This window comes from Bombina bombina, chromosome 5 (assembly GCF_027579735.1).
Source record: "Bombina bombina isolate aBomBom1 chromosome 5, aBomBom1.pri, whole genome shotgun sequence".
NCBI classification, from domain to species: domain Eukaryota; kingdom Metazoa; phylum Chordata; class Amphibia; order Anura; family Bombinatoridae; genus Bombina; species Bombina bombina.
The window spans coordinates 422,207,772-422,227,660 of NC_069503.1; the positions used below are offsets into that span (position 1 = coordinate 422,207,772).

At 40.9% G+C, this 19,889-nt stretch overlaps 1 protein-coding gene across 1 annotated transcript in view; it reads right to left on the reverse strand.

Moving 5' to 3' along the window:
* Positions 1–248: 248 nt before the first annotated feature.
* Positions 249–19,889, reverse strand: part of TRIM71 (tripartite motif containing 71) — a 170,940-nt gene continuing 151,299 nt past the window's right edge. Inside the window, exons 3-4 of the mRNA XM_053714261.1 lie at positions 19,888–19,889; positions 249–4,553 (exon numbers count right to left, since the gene is read on the reverse strand). The exon at positions 19,888–19,889 is cut by the window's right edge and continues 133 nt beyond it. Of these exons, the coding sequence (XP_053570236.1) occupies positions 3,102–4,553; positions 19,888–19,889 (1,454 nt within the window). The 3' untranslated portion in view covers positions 249–3,101. The remainder of the gene's footprint in view (positions 4,554–19,887) is intronic.

Sequence of the window (19,889 nt, forward strand, 5' to 3'; positions counted from 1 at the left end):
TAGTTTTTTTTAAATAGTGAAACAAGTCACGACAATTCACTAATTGCTTATGTTGATACTCAAGAAGAACTTCCGGGTCAATAGCTGGTACTAGTGAATATGTACATTAACTTACTGAAACGAAGATATGTTGTCACTTGGTACACATTCATATACTTAGATACCAAAGACATTTTTCATTTTACCACCAAAAATGTGTGCTATATCAAACTCCAAACCAAACAAAAAACAGATATCAACAATATTGATTAACTGGGAAGAAAATGTATTATTTCACAAGATGGTCAGGGTTCTTTACAATATTTAAACCCTTAGGATGTCAGGGTAAATGTGGTGTCTATCAAAGAGCCATTAATAAGAATTTGAAATTAGATTTCAGTATTAAATGATTTATGGTATTATAAGAGAGTTTAATAGGTCATAATAGACTTCCCCAACATTTTTTTTTTGGGGGGGGGGGGCGACATTAAAAAGCAATATACACACAACTCAATTTACTGCAATAAACAAACAGGGGGGAGGGGAATATTCAGACTAAACTTTTGCAGGTCACTAATACACTAATCCAGAAAGATTTTGATGCTGAAGTACCCTGACTGGCATTCTGTAAAAGACCATTTCAATAATTAAAGGGTATTCATGTTTTAGCCATAAGAAACAAAACCAAAAAAGGTCATCTTTGGTATCTTTTTTTTTTAACCAGTAATCTTAAAATTAGAAGTACTTTTAGTAAAAAAGAACAGATATAAAAAGGAGGGGAAAAATATATCTATTAGATAGTAAAATATTAGATATTCATAGACAAAACACATACATTCTTTGTCCTACATGAACAGATTTTGTGTCTCTTGTGATCGTCTAGCAAGTTTGGCAACTAACGGTGCAATCCCACTTAACATATGCTGGTACAAGAAACCAGTATGTGAAAATATCCTTATTTAGTAGCTGCAATTGGTCAATTGAAAAGTGAATAAAAAAAACCCAAACAAAACAAAAACTTTTGTTCACAAAAGCGTCATTGCCTGGGGAAGGTTGTAAATTATTAAAGAAAATAAATTATTTGGTTTAAAAAAATTATTTTCAATGTCTTTTACATATACTTTGGCTTACAAACATTCACCAAATACATGAAATCTTTAAAAATAAATAAATGTAAAAATCTTAAAACACATAATTCCCGATTTCAAATTTGTATATTAGACACAACATAACCTTATTGGATAGTGAATATCTAATAGTAAGAAAATTACATTTAAGTTAATGATAAGATTGTTATTGGAAAAAAGTGTGTGGTTTTCTCCAAACATTTATTAGGGAAAAAACAAACTTCAATCATTTTGAAAAGAAATTGTGATTGATAGACAAATGAGAGCTACTTGGAAAATATAACAAATTCAAAAGAAAAAGGGTATGTACAAATGTGTATATGAAGTGGGATTGCACTGTTATACTTTGATAAGCTTTTTGGTAAATCAGCTAGAAATACTTGTTTAAGTAAACTGTGAATCTTAAAACTAAAACAATTTATACTGAGATACTATGTGCTTAAATGTAATTAGAGGGTTCTATTAACCAGGCGACATTCAAGAGACAAGTCGGCATATGAACTGTATGTTGCACTGGCAGGGTGCAGAGAACACAACAAGCAAATATCACAGGTCAATAAGTATTTAGTTAAGCTGACCGATTACGGTACAAATAGTGAAGCCATAACAAATGGATATTCATTTTTTAGCAGATAGTGGCTAAAATGACAATTAAAAAGTACCCAATATTTGATTTTAAGAAGTTATTTTTTCCATATAATAAACACTGACAAAATAATTCTGCATGAGATTTTTGTTTCATATCATTATTATGTATCTTTGGTTGGAGACAATATGATAGAGAAACATTTTAGCGCAAAACAAATAGAACATTGGGTAAACAAATTAGATTAATAATGTTGAATCCTTCTGGCCAAAAGAATAGATACTATTTCTGTACTTTGTGGACAGAATAGCAATAAAATAACAAAAATTAGTATATGGGCTACAGTGTTAAGCATAAAAACTGATCACCCAGATTGATAAAGATAAGCTGAAGACTAATTTGTTGACAATCTAAAACTGTGTGGTTTGTTTTTTTAACACATTAGAAATGTGATTTTCTTTATTAAAAAAAAAAAAAAATCTTGAGAAATATTCTTTTAAGTGGTCACGTGTTAGTGCTGCCTGAGCAGATCTGCATTACAAGGTTGTATACAAATTTAGTTGCAAAATTATCATTAAATCAGATTTTAGGTTTTTGTTATCGTATCATGACTGAAATGCCTTCAAATTATGTCGTTCACAGAACTTGTCACCCCCTACAGTATATTCTAGAAGTTATTTAAAAAAAAATTTTTTTTTTAAATCCTCTGACGCTAACATCACTTGTCTCATATTGGATGTAATTTGAAAAACTAAGGCAGCAGAAAAAATGGATGAGCATTAACATTTGCAACACACATTGTGCTTAAACAGCAAATAAACATTAGAAAAAGTATTACATTGTGATTTCAGCAATGGAGATATGTGAACTTCTAGTAGAAAAAAACCCACTTTGATAAAATATGTATTCTGAGGTATTTCTGTTTCAAAACACGTTGAGGTATTAGTAATATACAAGGCGCCCTCTTTTGCAGCAGCACTAGTTTAGAAGAAAACAGCCAATTTGGTTAAAGAGGACACAAACATTTTAAACAAAGTCTATTCCAAGTTATCCCGTTTCATTTTTTCTTTTTTTTTTAACGTTTTATAGCCCTTTTTGGCTTCTTGGATTTGTATACTTTCTCTAATCCCATTATGTGTTGAGTTGATTCTCCAAGTCGAGTATGTATGAGGTAAATCAATATATTGTGCAGGTACAGTAAATAAAACAGGATAAACACCCCTATGTCCAAGAGGTTTTGAGGTAGATTATTTCCCAACGTTGGTTCTACTTTTTCACAGGCTCTTATTTTTTGTTTTGTAAATAACAATAATTTTGTTAGAAAAAAAAATGAGGTAGGTGCTCAGTGTTGTTGTATATTTATATACTTCTGGAAATGATTCCCTGAGACATGTTTTGTTTTACATGGATTAGAAGGCTGAAATTCGGTTATTACCGAAATCCACCACAACAATTGTGCCATCTGGTGTGACTGCTATACCAGATGGCCGATCCATTTGGCCAAAGCCACTTCCTTGTGTGCCAAACTTGCACAGGAAGCTGCCATTGGGTTCAAATATCTGTACTCTGTGGTTTCTGGAGTCAGCCACTATGATGCGACCTTCCTGATCAACTGCCACACCCTGTGGCCTAAGAAATTGACCACTGCCTGTACCCTCTGTGCCCAAGAAATGTGCTGACTGGCAGTCTGGTTTGATGATAAGCAGGCGATGGTTGTTAAAGTCAGTTACAACTAGGTAGCCATCTTGACTGAATGCCACACCCCTCGGGGAGTCAAAGTGCTTCCAAAGTGCACCTTCAAAGCCATACTTGTTCAGAAATGTCCCATCTTGACTGAAAAGCTGAACACGATGGTTCCGAGTGTCTGAGACAAGAATCTTTCCCTCAGAATTAATAGCAACGTCCCAAGGATAATTAAACTGGCCATTCTTTGTCCCCTTCTCCCCAAACTTCATTATAAACTGACCTTCAAAAGTGAATATTTGCACACGGTGGTTGTCTTTATCTGCAACCACAATCCTACGAGAATTATCACAGGCTACTCCAGCAGGGCGATCAAATTGGCCAGGCCTAGACCCAAGGGTGCCAAACTTGTGATGGAAGGTTCCACATGGCTTAAAGATTTGGACACGATTGTTACTCCTATCTGCCACAATGATGTAGCCCTCCCGGTCTACACAGACTCCCCAAGGACGACAGAGTTTTCCATCATGGTCACCCTCACCACCAAAAGAAAGGGTAGGGAGCCCAATACCAACATAGCAGCGGCCAGATTTGACATTGACTTTAAAAGGGCTGTTCTCTATATGCTGGTTGCACACCATTACTGAGATAAGATGTTCTCCTTCCAACTGGGGACGGTAGCTCACCAAATAGGTACCATTCATCTGATCACTAACTTCCGCACCAAACAGATTTCCATCTGGGCCCATTACCAAGACTGTTATAAGGTCACCACCAGAGAGTCTTGCTTCACCATCATGATCATATCCAATAACCGTAAAAGAGGCAACTTTACCCTGCAGAGCACGTTTCAAGCCTTCTCCGGTAGCTTTGGTCAGAGCAGCAAAAGCCCCACTACTCACAAGGCCCATGGACTTGATGGCAAGGAACAAGGCCTGGTCTGGGGGAGTAAACATGATCCGGTCATCTTCTTGAAGCTGCAGAAGACCTCTTGCATTCTTCACATCTTGAAGTTGAGCCAAGACTCTGTCTCGAGCAATAAGTATATCCATTGTACAGCCATCTTCCAAGACCTGTTGCACAGCATTTATTGTGCTGTCTAACTTGTTAAGAGCCTGGTGGAGTTTCTCAACTTGGAGGTAGAGTGATTTTGTTTTCACCTGACGAATTTTTTCAACCTGAAGAAAAGAACAATAAATATAAATATTAAGAATTTCTTTAAAAAAAAAAGAAAAGCGAATCACAACACTGTGTTATAGACTTCAATGGGGGAACTAACTGTGTAACTGTATGCTGTACCTATTCTATGTCTCTCAATAAAAAGAAATTTAAAAAAAAAAAAAAGAAAGAAAAACAAATTAAAGTAATATATTACTGACGACAAAATTTGCTTACTTGATAAATGTATTTATGAATGGAGAGTCCTCAATTCATTTTAATTACTAGTGGGATATTCACTCCTGGCCAGCAGAAGGAGGCAAAGAGCACCCAACAGAGCTGTTAAGTATCACTTCCCTTACCCATAACCCCCAGTCATTTGGCCGAAGGGAAACGAAAAAGGAAGATAACACAAGGGTACAGAGATCCCTGAGGTTTGTGGAAAAAAAAAAAAAAAACTGTCTGAATTTAAACAAGGGCGGGTCGTGGACTCTCCATGGCTGGAAATAAATACATTTATCAGGTAAGCATAAATGTTGTTTTCTTTCCTATGGCATGGAGAGTCCACAGTTCATTCCAAATACTAATGGGAACCAATACCCAAGCTAGAGGACACAGAATGAAAGGGAGGGAGAACAAGACAATCGGACCTATACCAAAGGCACCACCGCTTGAAGAACCTTTCTCCCAGAGGAAGCCTCAGCCGAGGTAAAAGTATCACATTTGTAGAATTTGGAAAAAGTATGTATAGAGGACCATGTGGCCGCCTTGCAAATTTGTTCTACAGAAGCTTCATTTTTGAAAGCCCAGGAAGAGGAGACACCTCTACTGAAATGAGCCGTAATTCTCTCAGGAGGCTGTTGTCCAGCTGTCTCATACGCTAAACGGATAACACTTCTCAACCATAGAGGTAGAAGTGGCCTTCTGGCCCTTACGTTTACCAGAGAAAACCACAAACAAGGCAGAAGTTTGCCGAAAATCCTTAGTGACTTAAAGGTAATATTTTAGAGCACGTACAACATCCAAGTTATGCAAAAGATGTTCCTTCAGTGAACAAGGATTGGGGCAAAAAGGAACACCAATTTCCAGATTAATATTGCAATCCAACACCACCTTTGGAAAAAATTCCAGCTTAGTGCGGAGGGCCGCCTTATCAGCATGAAAAACAAGGCAAGGGTAATCACACTGCAGAGCCGAAAGTTCAGAAACTCTGCGAGCAGAAGAAATAGCAACAAGAAACAAAACCTTCCAAGATAACAATATCAACAGAATGCATTGGCTCAAACGGAGCCTGCTGCAAAACCCTAAGAACAAGATTAAGGCTCCATGGAGGAGCAACAGGTGTAAACAAAGGCATGATCCTGACCAGGGCCTGAATATTCTTTTGCACAAATGTCTGGCAGATTTGCCAGATGTCCAATCTTTTAGACAGTGCAGAAATTTGACCCTTCAGAGTACGGACTGAAAAACCCTTCTCCAGGCCTGAATATTCTTTTGCACAAATGTCTGGCAGATTTGCCAGATATCCAATCTTTTAGACAGTGCAGAAATTTGACCCTTCAGAGTACGGACTGAAAAACCCTTCTCCAGGCCCTCCTGACGAAAAGCCAAAATTCAAGGAATTCTTACTCTGCTCTAAGAGAAGCCCTTGGAATCACACCAATAAAGGTATTTACGACATACCTTATGATAAATTCTGCGAGTAACAGGTTTACGAGCCTGAAGCATAGTTATCAATGACCTTCTCTGAAAATCCTCAGCTAACCAAAATTAGACTTTCAATCTCCATGCAGTCAGCTTCAGAGAATCTAGATTTGGATGAAGGAAGGGACCCTGAAGTAGAAGATCCTTCCTCAGAGGTAACCTCCAAGGTGGAAGAGATGACATCTTCACCAGATCCACGAACCAGATCCTGTGAGGCCATGCGGGAGCGATTAGAATCAGACGCTCTTTCCTGCTTGATACAAGCAATAACTTGTGGAAGAAGAGCAAACGGAGGAAACAGGTAAGCTAGATTAAAATTCCAAGGAACCCCCAGAGCGTCTATCAGAATGGCTTGAGGATCTCGACCTTGAACTGTACTTTGGAAGCCTGGCCTTTTGACAAGACGCCATCAGATCCAACTCCGGAACCCCCCACACCTGAGGGTTATCATTGTGAAACCCTCTGGGTTGAGAGCCCACTCTCCGGGATGAAAGGTCTGCCTGCTCAGAAAATCCACTTCCCAGTTGTCCACCCCTGGGATGTGAATTGCAGAGAGGTGGCAATTGTGAGACCTCGTCCACTGGAGAATGTGAGTCACCTCCTTCAATGCCAAGGAAATCCGAGTTCCTCCCTAGTGGTTGATGTAAGCCACCAAGGTGATGTTGTCAGACTGGAATCTGATAAACCAGACCAAGGCTAGTTGAGGCCAAGTTGTCAAGGCATTGAATATTGCTCTCAACTCTAAGATGTTTATGGGAAGAGAAGACTTCTCCTGAGTCCACAGACCCTGTGCCTTTAAGGAGACCCAAACTGCTCCCCAGCCTAACAGACTGGCATCCGTGGTCACAATCAGCCAGGAAGGTCTCAGGAAGCATGGGCCCTGAGCCAGATGGTCCTGGGAAATCCACCACAAGATAGAGTCTCTTGTTAGGGGATCCAAAGCTATCCTCTGCAAAAGTTCTGAATGACCCCCGTTCCATTAACTGAGCAGGCATAGTTGCAGAGGTCTCAGATGAAACCAAGCAAAAGGAACGATGTCCATGGAGGCAACCATCAGACCAATCACCTCCATGCATTGAGCCACTGATGGATGAATAGCAGATTGGAGAGAAAGGCACAAGGCATGAAGTTTGGATTTCCTTACGTCAGTCAGAAAAATCTTCACGGACAGGGAATCTATAATTGTTCCTAAGAAACACACCCTTGTATTTGGTACAAAAGGAACTCTTTCTCAGATTCACTTTTCACCCGTGGGAACGTAGAATAGACAACAACATCTCTGTATGAGATCTTGCTAGATGCAAAGAAGATGCTTAAACCAAAATGTCATCCAGGTAAGGCACCAAAGCAATTCCCTGAGACCTGACCACTGCCAGAAGAGCCCCGGGAACCTTTGTGAAAATTCTTGGAGCTGTAGCAACGCCAAGAAGAAGGTTAGCAAACTGGAGATGTTTGTCCAGAAAAGGTAAACCTCAGATACTGGTAATAATCCTTGTGAATGGGAACATGAAGATACGCTTCCTTCAGAAATATGGTCGTCATGAACTGACCCTCTTGTACCAAAGGAAGAAGAACTGCACCACAGGAGTCAAAGCACGCAATTTCATGCTCTATCTTAAATGCATCTAACTGATACACTATGAGTACCCAATACAAGTCCTTTGCATTTATAGTATCCGTGTCCTGATCTGTCTAATAAAACGAAGCCACAATCCAGATACAAACACCCCTGAAGTGTCCAGCCTGAGTCAGCCTCAAAAACTATAGGGCTAAACATTAACCCCTCTTGCTCCCAATAAAAACTAAGTTCCACTTTGAAGTGCCTGCTAAGAAATGCTGCCCACAATAAATTTCATATACAGGAATAAGAATTGTCCCATAAGAGGAGTGCTGCCCACAAGACCAAGAAGGCAAAAGCACTTACCCGTGGATCTGGCTGCAGGGCAGGAGCAGCTTCTTAGGTGTGACTGAATCACTAAGATCTGTCAGGGACCTGTAGAAAAAGAAAAAAAACAGAGTAACCAACTATGGTTTTCTATCAAAGGGGTAGCATAGGTGAAATAAAGAAAGGACCACCTCGCCGCCTTCTAACTGCTAAAAGCCACCATTACGCTTACTAAAGAGATTGACATGGACACAGAATAGCCCAATCCTTGCTTGCAGGGAAAAGTACCCATTAAAGGATTAAAATCTTCAGACACCTTCTTCGCCATACTCCCATGATCAAGGCAAAGAGAAAGACTGGAGTTATGGGTAAGGGAAGTGATACTTAACAGCTCTGCTGAGGTGCTCTTTGCCTCCTTCTGCTGGCCAGGCGTGAATATCCCACTAGTAATTGGAATGAATCGTGGACTCTCCATGCCTGGAAATAAATCCTTATTTTGTTTTCAGAAAAATCTGGCATGTGTCAAACTAAAATGTCCTGAAATCTAAGACGGGATTACTCCATTTCCATTATCAAGTGCCAATGACAGGCCCAATTTCATAACAGAAGCAAATTGAAATGTTGTTTAAAACTACATGCTTTATTTGAATCATGAAAGTTTAATTTTGACTTTACTGTTCCTTTAAGCTGTAATAAAAATAATATTCCTGAGTTACTCTCAAAATGGAATACCCTAAAGAAAGACTTTATGAGTGAGAACCAAAATATGCTGAACAAATTACATTTTTATTTTTTAGAATAAATAATAAAATGCATTATACTAACAAACAGAGTTGCATACTCAATGTGAAGGGCTGTTCCTCTGAACAATGAGGCTGCAAAGTACACTTGTATGGATATTTTATTCAGAACTAGGCTCTTTTCATGAGGGTCTAGCCCAGGGAAGATCAACTGCTATAGGCACCTAAAGGAAAGCTAGGCAAAGCCAACACGCTCAATAAAAGGTAAAACTGGGTTTACACTACACAGTCTGCAGAGCAATAGGAAGCTGTTCATTCTGTCTTTTGGGCAGAGATAAAAGAAAATTTATGCTTACCTGATAATTGTATTTCTTTTTTGACACGATAAGTCCACGGATCATCGTAATTACTAATGGGATATTCACCTCCTGGTCAGCAGGAGGCGGCAAAAAGCACCACAGCAAAGCTGTTAAATAGCTCCTCCCTTGCCTCCCACTCCAGTCATTCGACTGCAGTTAAGGAAAGAAAGGAAAAGCCAAGGTGCAGAGGTGTCTGAAGTTACCCAACAACATGTCTTACAAGAACAGGGCGGGCCGTGGACTTATGTAAAAAAATAAATAAATTTATCAGGTAAGCATAAATTTTCTTTTCTTTTTATGACAAGATGAGTCCACGGATCATCCTAATTACTAATGGGAATCAATACCCAAGCTAGAGTATACAGATGACGCGGGAGGGACAAGATAGGGAGCCTAAGCGGAAGGCACCACTGCTTGAAGAACCTTTCTCCCAAAAACAGCCTCAGCCGAGGCAAAAGTAACAAATATCTAGAACATTAAAAAAGTGTTAAGAGAGGACCAAGTTGCAGCTTTGCAAAACTGATCCACAAAAGCTTCATTTTTGAATGCCCATGAGGAAGCAACAGTCCTTGTGGAATGAGCCGTAACTCTCTCAGGAGGCTGCTGACCAGCAGTCTCATATGCAAAACGTATGATACTCTTCAGCCAAAAAGAAAGAAGTAGCCGTAACTTTCTGTCCCTTACGTTTTCCTGAGAAAATCACAAACAAAGAAGAAGACTGACAAAAGTCCTTAGTCGTCTGCAGGAAAACCTTTAAAGCACGGACCACATCCAAATTGTACAGAAGTCGTTCCTTCTGAGTAGGATTAGTACACAAAGAAAGAACAATAGTTTTCTGATTAATGTTCCAATCAGAAACTACCTTAGGAAGAAATCCTAAAGTAGAACGTAAAACAACCTTATCTGAATGAAAAATAAGGTAAGGAGACTCATACTGTAATGCCAAGAGTTCCGACACTCTACGAGCAGATGAAATAGCTACCAGAAATAAAACTTTCCAAGATAACAATTTACTATTTAAGGAAAGCATAGACCCAAACAGAGCTCCTTGAAGAACATTGAGAACTAAATTAAGACTCCATGGAGGAGTAATAGGTTTAAACACAGGCCTGATCCTAACCAAGGCCTGACAAAAAGAGTGTACATCTGGGACATCCGCCAGTCTTTTGACCAACAAAATAGATAAGGCAGAGAATTGACCCCTTAGGGAACTTGTCAATAAATCTTTCTCCAAACCTTCTTGGAGAAAAAAAAAACAACATTCTAGGAATCCTAACTCTACTCCATGAGTAGCCCCTGGATTCACACCAATAGAAAAATCTACGTCAAACTTATGGGAAATCTTTCTAGATACAGGCTTGTAAGCCTGAATCAAGGTCTCTATGACCAAGTCAGAAAACCCCCCGCTTGGATAAAATTAAGCATTCAATCTCCAAGCAGTCCGCTTCAGAGAAACTAGATTTGGGAGAAGGGCCCTTTAATTAGAAGGTCCTTCTTCAACAGAAAACTCAAAGGTGGCAGAGATGACATGTCCACCAGAACTGCATACCAAATCCTGCGAGGCCAAGCAGGAGCAATGAAGAACACTGACGCCCTCTCCGGCTTGATTCAAGCAATGACCCAAGGAAGAAGCGCAAACGTAGGAAACAGGTATGTTAGACTGAAAGTCCAAGGAACCACCAGAGCATCTATCAGTTCCGCCTGGGAGACCCTGGACCTTGACCCGTATCTCGGGAACTTGGCATTCCGTCAAGATGCCATGAGATCTAATTCCGGCTAACCCCACTTGAGAATCAGGCTGGAGAACAGCTCCGGATGGAGTTCTCACTCCCCCGGATGAAAGGTCTGCCTGCTCAGGAAGTCCGCCTCCCATTTGTCCACCCCTGAGAAGAGGATCACCGACAGGTAGCAAGAATGGATTTCCGCCCACTGAAATATCTTGGTTACCTCCGTCATCACTAAGGAACTCCTCGTTCCTCCCAGATGATTAATGTAAGACACTGAAGTTATGTCGTCTGACTGGAACCTGATAAACTGGACCGAGGCCAGGCTAGAAGAGCCTTGAAGATCTCTCTCAATTCCAGGATGTTTAAAGGAAGAAGCGACTCGGAGTCCAAACTCCCTAAGCTTTTAGGGAACCCTAGACTACTCCCCACCCTAGAACGGTGGTGTTCGTTGGCACGATCACCCAAGATGGTGTGCAAAAGCAGGATCCTTGGGAAAGATGATCCAGAGACAACCACCATTGAAGAGAATGCCTGGTCTCCTGCTCCAGAAGTATTCGAGAAGACAAATTTGATAATCTCTGTTCCACTGCCTGAGCAAGTTTAACTGCAGAGGTCTGAGGTGGAACCGAGCAAACTGGATGATGTCCATTGCCGCCACCATCAGCCCGATTACCTTCATGCACTGAGCCACTGATGGCCGAAGAGTGGACTGAAGGACTAGACAAGTATCGATAATCTTTGATTTCCTGACATCTGTCAGAAAAATCTTTATTGATAGGAAAAACAATTTATGCTTACCTGATAAATTTATTTCTCTTGTGATGTAACAAGTCCACGGATTCATCCTTACTTGTGGGATATTCTCCTCCCCTACAGGAAGTGGCAAAGAAAGCACCCACAGCAGAGCTGTCTATATAGCTCCCCCCTTAGCTCCACCCCCAGTCATTCAACCGAAGGCTAGGAAGAAAAAGGAGAAACTATACGGTGCAGTGGTGACTGAAAGTTTTAAAATAAAAATATATATGCCTTTCTTAAAAAAACAGGGCGGGCCGTGGACTCGATACATCACAAGAGAAATAAATGTATCAGGTAAGCATGAATTATGTTTTCTCTTGTAAGATGTATCGAGTCCACGGATTCATCCTTACTTGTAGGATACCAATACCAAAGCTTTAGGACACGGATGAAGGGAGGGACAAGACAGGGACCTTAAACGGAAGGCACCACTGCTTGTAGAACCTTTCTCCCAAAAATAGCCTCCGAAGAAGCAAAAGTATTGGTAACATTTTGAAAAAGTATGAAGCGAAGACCAAGTCGCCACCTTACAAATCTGTTTAACAGAAGCCTCATTTTTAAAAACCCATGTGGAAGCCACAGCTCTAGTAGAATGAGCAGTAATTCTTTCAGGAGGCTGCTGGCCAGCAGTCTCATAAGCCAAACGGATGATGCTTTTCAGCCAAAAGGAAAGAGAGGTAGCGGTAGGCCTTTGACCTCTCCGTTTACCAGAATAAACAACAAACAAAGAAGATGTTTGACGGAAATCTTTAGTTGCTTGTAAGTAGAACTTTAAAGCACGAACCACATCAAGATTGTGTAACAGACATTCCTTCTTAGATGAAGGATTAGGACACAAAGAAGGAACCACAATCTCTTGATTGATATTCTTATTAGAAACAACCTTAGTAAGAAACCCAGGTTTGGTACGTAAAACCACCTTATCTGCATGGAAAACAAGGTAAGGTAAATCACATTGTAAAGCAGATAGCTCAGAAACTCTTCGAGCCGAAGAGATAGCTACTAAAAACAAAACTTTCCAAGATAGAAGCTTAATATCTATGGAATGCATAGGTTCAAACGGAACCCCTTGAAGAACCTTAAGAACTAAGTTTAGGCTCCATGGCGGAGCAACAGGTTTAAATATAGGCTTGATTCTGACCAAAGCCTGACTAAATGCTTGAACGTCTGGAACATCTGCCAGACGTTTGTGAAATAGAATAGACAAAGCAGATATTTGTCCTTTTAGGGAACTAGCAGATAATCCCTTCTCCAAACCTTCTTGGAGAAAAGACAATATTCTAGGAATCCTAATCTTACTCCACGAGTAACCTTTGGATTCACACCAATAAAGATATTTGCGCCAAATCTTGTGATAGATCTTCCTGGTGACAGGCTTTCTAGCCTGAATCAGGGTATCAATGACCGACTCAGAGAAACCATGCTTTGATAGAATCAGGTGTTCAATCTCCAAGCAGTCAGACGCAGAGAAATTAGATTTGGATGCGTGAACGGACCTTGGATTAGAAGGTCCCGACTCATTGGCAGAGTCCACGGTGGAACCGAGGACATGTCCACTAGGTCTGCATACTAAGTCCTGCGTGGCCACGCAGGTGCTATCAGAATTACCGAAGCTCTCTCCTGCTTGATTCTGGCGTGGAAGGAGAGGAAACGGTGGAAATACATAGGCCAGATTGAAGGACCAAGGCACTGCTAGAGCATCTATCAGTACCGCCTTGGGATCCCGGGAACCTGGACCCGTAGCGAGGAAGTTTGGCATTCTGACGAGACGCCATCAGATCCAATTCTGGTGTGCCCCATAGCTGAATCAGCTGGGCAAATACCTCCGGATGGAGTTCCCACTCCCCCGGATGAAAAGTCTGACTACTTAGAAAATCCGCCTCCCAGTTCTCTACTCCTGGGATGTGGATCGCTGAGAGATGGCAAGAGTGATCCTCTGCCCACTGGATTATTTTGGTTACCTCCATCATCGCTAGAGAACTCCTTGTTCCTCCTTGATGATTGATATAAGCTACAGTCGTGATGTTGTCCGACTGAAACCTGATGAATTTGGCCACAGCAAGCTGAGGCCACGCCTGAAGTGCACTGAATATCGCTCTCAGTTCTAGAATGTTTAACGGAAGGAGAGCTTCCTCCCAAGACCATAAGCCCTGTGCTTTCAGGGAATTCCAGACTGCACCCCAGCCTAGCAGGCTGGCATCTGTCGTTACAATGAGCCACTCTGGCCTGCGGAAACACATTCCCTGAGACAGGTGGTCCTGAGACAACCACCGGAGAAGAGAATCTCTGGTCTCCTGGTCCAGATGCAGTTGAGGAGATAAATCTGCATAATCCCCATTCCACTGTTTGAACATGCATAGCTGCAGTGATCTGAGGTGTAGGCGGGCAAAAGGAACTATGTCCATTGCCGCTACCATGAGTCCGATTACCTCCATACACTAAGCCACTGATGGCCGAGGAATGGAATGAAGAGCTCGGCAAGTGGTTAAGAGTTTTAACTTTCTGACCTCCGTCAGAAATATTTTCATTTCTACCGAGTCTATCAGAGTCCCTAGGAAGGAAACTCTTGTAAGAGGGAAGAGAGAACTCTTATGTTCACCTTCAACCCGTGAGATCTCAGAAAAGCCAACACGATGCCCGTGTGAGACCTGGGTAGCTGGAAAGTCGACACCTGAATTAAGATGTTGTCTAGATAAGGCGCCACTGCTATGCCCGTGGTCGTAGAACCGCCAGAAGGGACCCTAGCACTTTTGTGAAAATTCTGAGGAAGGGCCACAAACTGGTAATGCCTGTTTAGAAAGGCGAATCTGAGGAATTGATGATGATCTCTGTGAATAGGGATGTGTAGAAAAACCTCCTTTACAGCCCTCAAACACAGCAGGAACCTCTAGAGAAGAAGTTGGATGTCTCTAAGGAAAAGAAACTGCGCAACTGAGGCGCGAAAATAGGCCCCTCCCACCTCACTCAATGTTTTGAGGCCTATTAGAAAAATACCTGAGTGTCTCTTAATTAACCATGTGGGTTAAAAAAACCTAACACAAGCCACAATGACCCCTTTAGTCCCTTCAAAAAACGTTATAATTGCATAATTTACTGAACAAACAAAAACGTTTTTTTTTTTTTCTCTAACAGTGTCACCAGTAACAAATGAGCCCTTCAAGCAAGCTGAAATTCCTATCCAAGTGTCTGAATACAGCTTACCCTTCCCTCATGGGCATATTGCCAGCCTTTTCTAGAATAAACACAGTCTGTCTAGAAAAATATAGACTGAACATACCTCATATGCAGCTTAGCATGCAAACCATTCCCCCAACTGAAGTTTTCCTGTACTCATCAGCCCTTGTGAGAACAGCAGTGGATCTTAGTTACAAAGTGCTAAGATCATAATCCTCCTGGCAGAAATCTTCATCTCTTTTTTGCAAGAGAGTAAATAGTACACACCGGCACCATTTAAAATAAACTTTTGCTTGAGAAATAAAAAACTAACATTTTTGTCACCACACTCGCTCTGCACTTCCTAGTTACTTAGAGTAGGCAAAGAGAATGACTGGGGGGTGGAGCTAAGGGGGGAGCTATATAGACAGCTCTGCTGTGGGTGCTCTCTTTGCCACTTCCTGTAGGGGAGGAGAATATCCCACAAGTAAGGATGAATCCGTGGACTCGATACATCTTACAAGAGAAAATAATAAAGTTCCTTAGAAAGTTACCCTTGTGTTTGGAACTAAGCAAATCTTTTCCAGATTTACCTACCACCCGTGAGATTGCAGGAAGGATAACACCATGTCCGTGTGGGATCCTGTTTGTTGTAATGATGGCGCCTGGACTAGGATGTCATCCAAATAGGGTGCCACTGCAATGCCCCGTAACCGAAGCACCGTCAACAGCGGTCCCAGAACCATTTGTGAAAATTCTGAGAGCTGTGGCAAGACCGAAGGGAAGAGTCACAAAATTGTAGTGTTTGTCCAGAAAGGCAAACCTTAGGAACTTGTGATGATCCCTGAGATAAATTGACCCTCCTGGATCAAAGGGAGAAGGACGGTACTGTTTAGACTCCCGAAATCCAAAATTGGTCTGAGGGTTCCCTCCTTCCTGGGAACAACAAACAGATTAACAAATCTCAGACCCTGTTCCTGAATCTGAACAGGAATTATCACTCCCAGGTGGGAGAGGTCTCCTACCTGGTGAAAAGACCCCATTTTGGTTCCTCCTGGATCTCTTTGAGGGAAGTGTCTGACTGAATAGAAACAGACAATGTATAAACTAGTATACTGCCGCCAAAGGTAACAATACCAACCTGGGATGCCATCTTGAACAAACCCACTACCCAATTATCCATGGAATCCTGAAAAGGAACAACTATCCTCTATAGGGTCTCCCGGCTAGCGTGGAAATCATCCCCTCCACCTTGTGTACCGTCTGCCAAGACTCCTTGAGAGGTCCTCAAAGAAAACCTCTCTGTCAATATAGGAAATGTAGATAAAAGGGTTATACCCATTCTCTCTCATTTCTTAGCAATGCTCTTGAAAGGTCAATCTGGTGCCACATGAAATTAACGACCGAAATGTCGTTCCAGAGTAGCTAAAAACTCCTTAAGTAATAAACGGAGGAGAATTCGCTTAAACCTGAAGATACTACTTCAGTATCAGCGGGAGGAATCATACCGTCAGAAACTGAGATTTTACCCTCATATGCTACCGAAGTAACCCCTTTCTCATGTAATCTTGGAGGGAACCTCTAATATAGCAATCTACTGTGACAGAAACCTCACTCACTGATGTTTAGTTTTCCTCTTGCGCTCTCCCTGCAGCATGGGAGAAGCAGACAACGCAACTGACAAGCACCAGAGGGAAGCGATGTCTATCAAGATAACTCCAAGAGGAGTCGTGGAGGAAGCACAGGGCACTGGATGAATGGACGCTAAGTTTTTAGGACAGTTGAGGAGAAGGCTGTGGAAAATATTGAACATTGTCAGAATGCTTCTGAAACATCTTAGGCAATGTTGGCTCTGAAATTATTATTATTATTATTTTTTTTAAAAACCTCTTAATACATGGGGAATAGAAAGTCTTTTGCTGTTCCACAGTAGTATCAAGACACAAAGTGCAAGTAACATTCTTATTCACTTTTAATTAGATAAAATTGAATATCATAAAAAATTACTGTGACTTTAAATGATAGAGGGAACGTCTAACTTTGTTTCCTTAACATTGGGTATACAAAAGAATACGACGAAGGGCCTCTTGGACCATCAAATTCACAAAATGTTTATTAAAAAACATAAAAACAAAATGGATGGTACTATGTCTTTAAATTTTAAATACACAGCTTTATTTTTTACAAAGAATGATTAATTAAAGTATATACAGAATCCCCAGACCTCATCTAAAAATTGCAGAAAAGTCTACCTGCTATCAGATGGGACACAAACAAATAGTAGTCCTCCTGACTATTATAAGCACTATTTAGTACTGAGAGAAAAAAAGCCTCTCTGCTGTATGACATAACACAGCAGAGAAGGCATCCAGACTACCCAAATGCTTATTTTATACTGAGTTGAAACTTCTCTGCTGTAAGACAAAACGCAGCAGATAAGCCATCTGGACTATCCAAATACTTATTTGAACAGAGTAAGAAGCCTCTCTGCTGTATGGCATTACACAGCAGAGAAGCCATCCGGACTACCCAAATACTTATTTGAACTGAGTGAGAAGCCTCTCTGCTGTATGTGTGTAACGCAGCAGAGAAGGTATCCGGACTACAGAAAATACTCTGATTCAAGGAAATGTGTGAAAAGGGCGTGCAAACAATGGCGCGTAACTTAGCTCCGCCCATCGTGGGCGTGTCCAGCTAAACCTCCCTGGCAGCTAAAATGTAAGGATGGAGCCGTCATTAGACTTAAGGTACTAAACCTCCAGGTTGGCTAGTGAAATAAAATAAAGCCAACGGGAGTAGTAGATGCACCAAACATACATAACCTCAAACATGCATCTTTGTTATGTATAAACAGGCTAAACCTCCCAGACGGCTGCTAAGTAAAGTAAGCCGTTGGGAGTTGCAAGTATGTTAATTCGTCTAAAATAAAAACAGAACCACTTCTCCATGTCCTCCAGTGACTGCATTCACTGCCCAATAACATATCCTTAGTAAATTGTCCCCAGGGATAATGTCTTCTAGTGTCCATAGAAGTATATAAAGTGCAAAATTTTAGGTGTATTTATCTTTTTCAGAAAAAAAAAATTAGCACTTACCTTAGAATCTGCCCGGCAGTAAGGCAGCTCACCCGGCTTGCGAGGTCCTCTTCCTCACATTGGCCTGTGGAAAAACAAAAGTACTGAATATTTATCCCTCAGACTTTTACAAACAGGGCAGCATACAATCTATGGGAGGCGCAGTGAGAATTATGTCCCACGAGTTCCCATTGTTCTAAAGCCATCAATGCTCTACTGAAGAGACTGATATGGACTACGACTACACCCTAGAACAAAGCAGCACAATCTTGCACTACTTTAAAATTAATAAACTCTTGATTGAAGAATCTATTCTAATAACTCACTTTACCACTTCCTATCACTAACGTAGGCAAAGAGAATGACTGCAACTTGGTCCTCTCTTCACACTTTTTTAATGTTCTAGATATTTGTTACTTTTGCCTCGGCTGAGGCTGTTTTTGGTTCTTCAATCAGTGGTGCCTTCCGTTTAGGTTCCCTGTCTTGTCCCTCCCGTATCATCTGTGTACTCTAGCTTGGGTATTGATTCCCATTAGTAATTAAGATGATCTGTGGACTCATTGTGTCATAAAAAAGAAAAGAAAATTTATGCTTACCTGATAAATTTATTTATTTTTTGACAAAATGAGTCCACGGCCGGCCCTGTTCTTGTAAGACAGGTTGTTGGGTATTTTAAACTTCAGACACCTCTCTGTACCTTGGCTTTTCCTTAACTTCGGTCGAATGACTGGAGTGGGAGGGAAGGGAGGAGCTATATAACAACTTTGCTGTGGTGCTCTTTGCCGCCTCCTGCTGACCAGGAGGTGAATATTCCATTTAGTAATAAGATGATCCATGGACTCATCGTGTCATAAAAAAGAAAATGGAATAGTATGTGGCAGGATGGGGTCATACATCCACTTGAAGGGAAAGGGTTTGGCTTTATGTCTGTTCCTCTTAAAGGTACATGAATGTCCAAGTTAAACTGTCATGATTCATACAGAGCATGCAATTAAAAAATAATAATAATAATAATAATTCCAATTTACTATCAAATTGTGCACAATTCATACATTGTCTTACACATGCTCAGTAAGGGATGGTGCATATACTGTGCAAATGAAGAGTTCACAGTGACTATGTGCAGATATTAGATGATACAGGGGCATGAAAATGGAAGGAAAATATGGAATTTGTCAGTAAAAAGTAAGCGTAGCTACATTGTCTTTTTATTATGCAATTCTACTGTATTGAAATAGTCATTTAAACTTTAAAGGTTCAGACAGGGTATGCAATACTTCTATTGTCAAACTGACTTTCACTTGGTGTCCTTTGTTGGGTAGTAGGCTCTGTCGCAGCAGTGCCCTACTAGGAGCTAGCTGCCGATTGGTGGCTACACACACATACCTCTTGGCATTTGCTTGCTAGCTGTGAGTAGCTCCCAGTAGTACATTACTGTTCTGCAACTGAGTTCACCTGTGTTTGAACGATTTGCAAGCAATAATAAAATGGTGCAACACATCAGAACATTTTCTTTCTGGACTTTTACGCCGCTCTAAATGGGAAGTACTCTTCATTGAATATTATTAAGGTGAGCAAAGATAAATGTAACCACAGCCTGTTACACTCCTACAGTGTGGGTCTCGCAGACAGCGGCAAGATCACCCTCACTGACGCATGCAGAAATAGCCGTTTGCAGCAGGCTACGTTAAGGGTATGTCGCTGTTGTTAAGGGGTTAAGCATGGTGGTAAGAAATGCACAAATATTAACACAGACTTGCTTCGTGAGTGACTGCTGGGGGCCTAACTAAAGAATAACTTACAATACACAAGAATAGCAATTATATGAAGATGCTGTTAATTTACTATGAGAGTATCTCTTATGTTCAGTTGTACGAAACATAACAGCTGAAAAATCCTGTGCAAAACTTTACTAACCT